The 3,702-nt window shown below is 42.4% G+C and overlaps 1 protein-coding gene across 1 annotated transcript; it reads left to right on the forward strand.

The window, feature by feature from the left end:
* Positions 1-1,782, forward strand: LOC135885083 (tigger transposable element-derived protein 1-like). Its single transcript, XM_065412713.1, has one exon. It carries the CDS (start codon positions 1-3, stop codon positions 1,780-1,782), a length of 1,782 nt encoding a protein of 593 aa, XP_065268785.1.
* The last annotated feature ends 1,920 nt before the right edge of the window (positions 1,783-3,702 follow it).

Raw genomic sequence — 3,702 nt, forward strand, 5'->3', positions numbered from 1 at the left:
ATGAGTCAAAAACGCCAAGCAAGAGATAGTGAAGTGCCTAGTAGTAGCAGTACCACTAGCAGTAAGAAAACCAGGAAAACCATTAGTTTGGGTACTAAATTAGACGTTTTAAGGCATTTTGATGCAGGTGAGCGTGCGGTAGACATTGGCATCACTCTAGGTCTTACTCCGACCACTGTGAGAACAATTCGGAGTAATGCCAACAAGATCAGGGCTAGTGCTCGGTGTGTAACACCGCTTAGTGCTACTAAAATAAGTCGATCAAGAAGTAGTTTGATGGAAAACATGGAGCGTCTTCTCTCAGTGTGGATAGAGGACCAAAACCAGCGGAACATACATCTAAGTATGCCTTTGATACAAGTTAAGGCAAAAAGTTTGTATGACAAATTAAAGAGAGACCAAGGTGAAGGATCACAGACAGAGATGTTCATGGCAAGTCGGGGATGGTTTGATCGGTTCAAGAGGCGCTTCCACCTGCACAACATGAAGATGTCCGGTGAGGTGGCTAGTGCCGATACTGCAGCAGCTAAAAATTTCCCCGAGTATCTCAAGAAAATAGTTGAGGAAGGAGGCTATTCACCTAAGCAAGTCTTCAATGTCAATGAAACAAGTCTCTACTGGAAGATGATGCCTGAACGGACTTACATTTCCCGAGACAAGAAGACAGCACCTGGATTTAAAGCAGTTAAAGACCGCCTAACCTTGCTTCTAGGTGGTAATGCTGCCGGAGACATGAAGATGAAACCGCTGACAGTGTACCAATTCGAAACACCACGAGCTCTCAAGGGATTTTCAAAGGAAGACCTTCCGGTCATTTGGAGATCCAATAAGAAGGCATGGATAACTGGAGCTATTTTTTCAGAATGGCTGACTCTCTATGCCGTCCCTGCATGGAAGGAATACTGTGCCAACGAAAATCTTGATTTCAAGATTTTATTACTTATTGCTAATGTACCAGCTCATCCAATCAATCTGGACGACCTGTGCGAAAATGTTAAAGTTGTCTTTCTGCCACCTAACACCACATCACTCATCCAACCCATGGACCAAGGAGCCATCGCTGCATTTAAGGCATATTACTTACGCCGTACTTTTGACCAGCTCATCAGAGGCACTGATGGAGAAGGCAAGCCTACGATTCGGCAATTTTGGCGTGACTACAACATCCTTAAGTGCATCAATAACATTGGTGAGTCCTGGGCTGAAGTTACTCAGGCATGCATGAATGCTGTGTGGTGGAAGTTGTGGCCTGAATGTGTCAATGACTTAAAAGGATTTAAAGATATTGTCCCTGCTATGAAGAAAGATATTCTCAGCTTGGCCAAGAAAGCGGGTTTTGATAAAGTGGAAGAAGCTGACGTTACACAACTTCTGCAGTCACACGGGGAAGAGCTAACCAATGAAGATCTGATGCAGCTAGACATGATGAGAGCAATGGAAGACGAGGGCCAAGAAGTAAAAGAAGAACCAACCCATCAAAATTTGACTGCCAAACGTCTTTCTGAAGCTTTCCAAATGATTGAAGCTGGTTTGCAGATCCTTAGTGATGATGATCCTGACAGGGAACGCAGCTCTAAAGTGATTAGGGGAGTTGGTCATCTAATGACTTGCTATAAAGAAATTTACCAAGAAGAAAAAAGGAAAGCAAAACAACCATCTCTAGATATGTTTTTTCGAGTTGTGACGGTTAAGGAAGAACAGGAAGAGGAGCAGCCGGACGATCCACCCTCTTCCACCTCTGACTCCACCACCTCAACCAAGCTTAACAATCATCATTGCTGAGTACAGTATTATATTGTTTAAAACTTATATCTGCATTAAATTGTTTGTTTAAAATTGTTTAAAAGTTATACTGTATATGTATATAATGTCTTTTGTCTAACTCCCCCCATTTACATTAATTTTTATGGGGAAATTGGATTCGTTTAACATCGTTTTGCTTAAAGTCACATTTTTCAAGAACATAACTACAACATTAAGCAAGGAGTTACTGTATAATCATATGATTACCATCCCCACCTTTTTAATTGGATTCCATACTATTAGCTTTGGGCCTATAAACAGTTCCCTTTTTGTGATGTTGATCACCCTGTTGATTTTTTGTGTGTGTGAGATTTGCTTTTGGAGATTCCATCCAGTTTGTTTCCTTTGATCTAATTATTGTATAAAATAAGCCTATTTAAAACTCATTATTATAATTGAATTGTTTCATTTTACAGGTTTCAGAGTAGCAGCCGTGTTAGTCTGTATCCGCAAAAATAACAGGAGTACTTGTGGCACCTTAGAGACTAACAAATTTATTAGAGCATAAGCTATATGCATCCGAAGAAGTGGGTTGTAGCCCACGAAAGCTTATGTTATTTCATTTTACAGCATCCAGTTACATATTAGGTGCCTCACAATACAGAGGAGACATGGCCCCTGACTGGAAGAGTTTAGAATCTAATACAAGATTTTACAGTCACTCAAGACTCATTCTTCCAAGACTGAGAGAAGGTGTCTTTAACTAGACTGCATAAGAATATTACTCCTATACACATTTTACATCTGCTGTATTACCCCTTCATACTATGGTATATCCCCAAAGGACCTGCTGTGTTATAACCCCGTCATACTATGGTAGGTCCCCAAAGGACCTACTGTGTTACAATCCTTACAGGCTAGTGAAAAGGGTCCTCAACAATAAGCAGTTTCTAGTTTCTGATGGTGCTACAACATTGTCAAAAGTGTTAAAACAGAAACTATTAAGCTCAAAACCCGTGATGTCTCCAAAGTCCTGTAGTGACAAGGTTCCTACAATGCAGATGGTGTGAATCATAGAATCGAAGGACTGGAAGGGACCCCGAAAGGTCATCTAGTCCAGTCCCCTGCACTCAAGGAAGTATTACCTAGTCCATCCCTGAAAGATGTTTGTCTAACCTGCTCTTAAAAATCTCCAATGATGGAAATTCCACAATCTCCCTAGGCAATTTATTCCCGTGCTTAACTACCTTGATAGTTGGAAAGTTTTTCCTAATGTCCAACCTAAACCTCCCTTGCTGCAATTTAATCCCATTGCTTCTTGTCCTATCCTCATAGGTTAAGGGGAATAATTTTTCTCCCTCCTCTTTGTAACAACCTTTTATGTACTTGAAAACTGTTATCATGTCCCCGCTAAGTGAGGGGTTCTCAACCTTTTTCTTTCTGAGCCTCCCACCCAACATGCTATAAAAACTCCACGGCCCAGATGTGCCACAACAGCTGTTTTTCTGCATATAAAAGCCAGGGCTTGTGTTAGGGGGGTATCAAGTAGGGCAATTGCCTGGGGCCCCACACCATAGGGGGCAAAGCGAAACTAAGTTACTCAGGCTTCAGCTTCAGCCCCAGGTGGTGGGGCTCGGGGCCCTCAGCTGTAGTCCCACGTGGCGGGACTTTGGCTTTTTGCCCTGGACCCTACTGAGTCTAATGCAAGCCATGGTTGGCAGACCCCCTGAAACCTGCTCGCAGCCCCCCAGAGGGCCCCGGACCCCTGGTTGAGACCCGCTGCTCTAAGTCTTCTCTTCTCCAGACTAAACAAACACAGAGTTTTCAGTCTTTCCTCATAGATCATGTTTTCTACACCTTTAATCATTTTTGTTGCTTTTCTCTGGACTTTCTCCAATTTGTCCACATCTTTCCTGAAATGTGGCACCCGGAAATGGACATAATATTTGAGTTGAGGCC

Source organism: Emys orbicularis, chromosome 10 (assembly GCF_028017835.1).
Source record: "Emys orbicularis isolate rEmyOrb1 chromosome 10, rEmyOrb1.hap1, whole genome shotgun sequence".
NCBI lineage: Eukaryota > Metazoa > Chordata > Testudines > Emydidae > Emys > Emys orbicularis.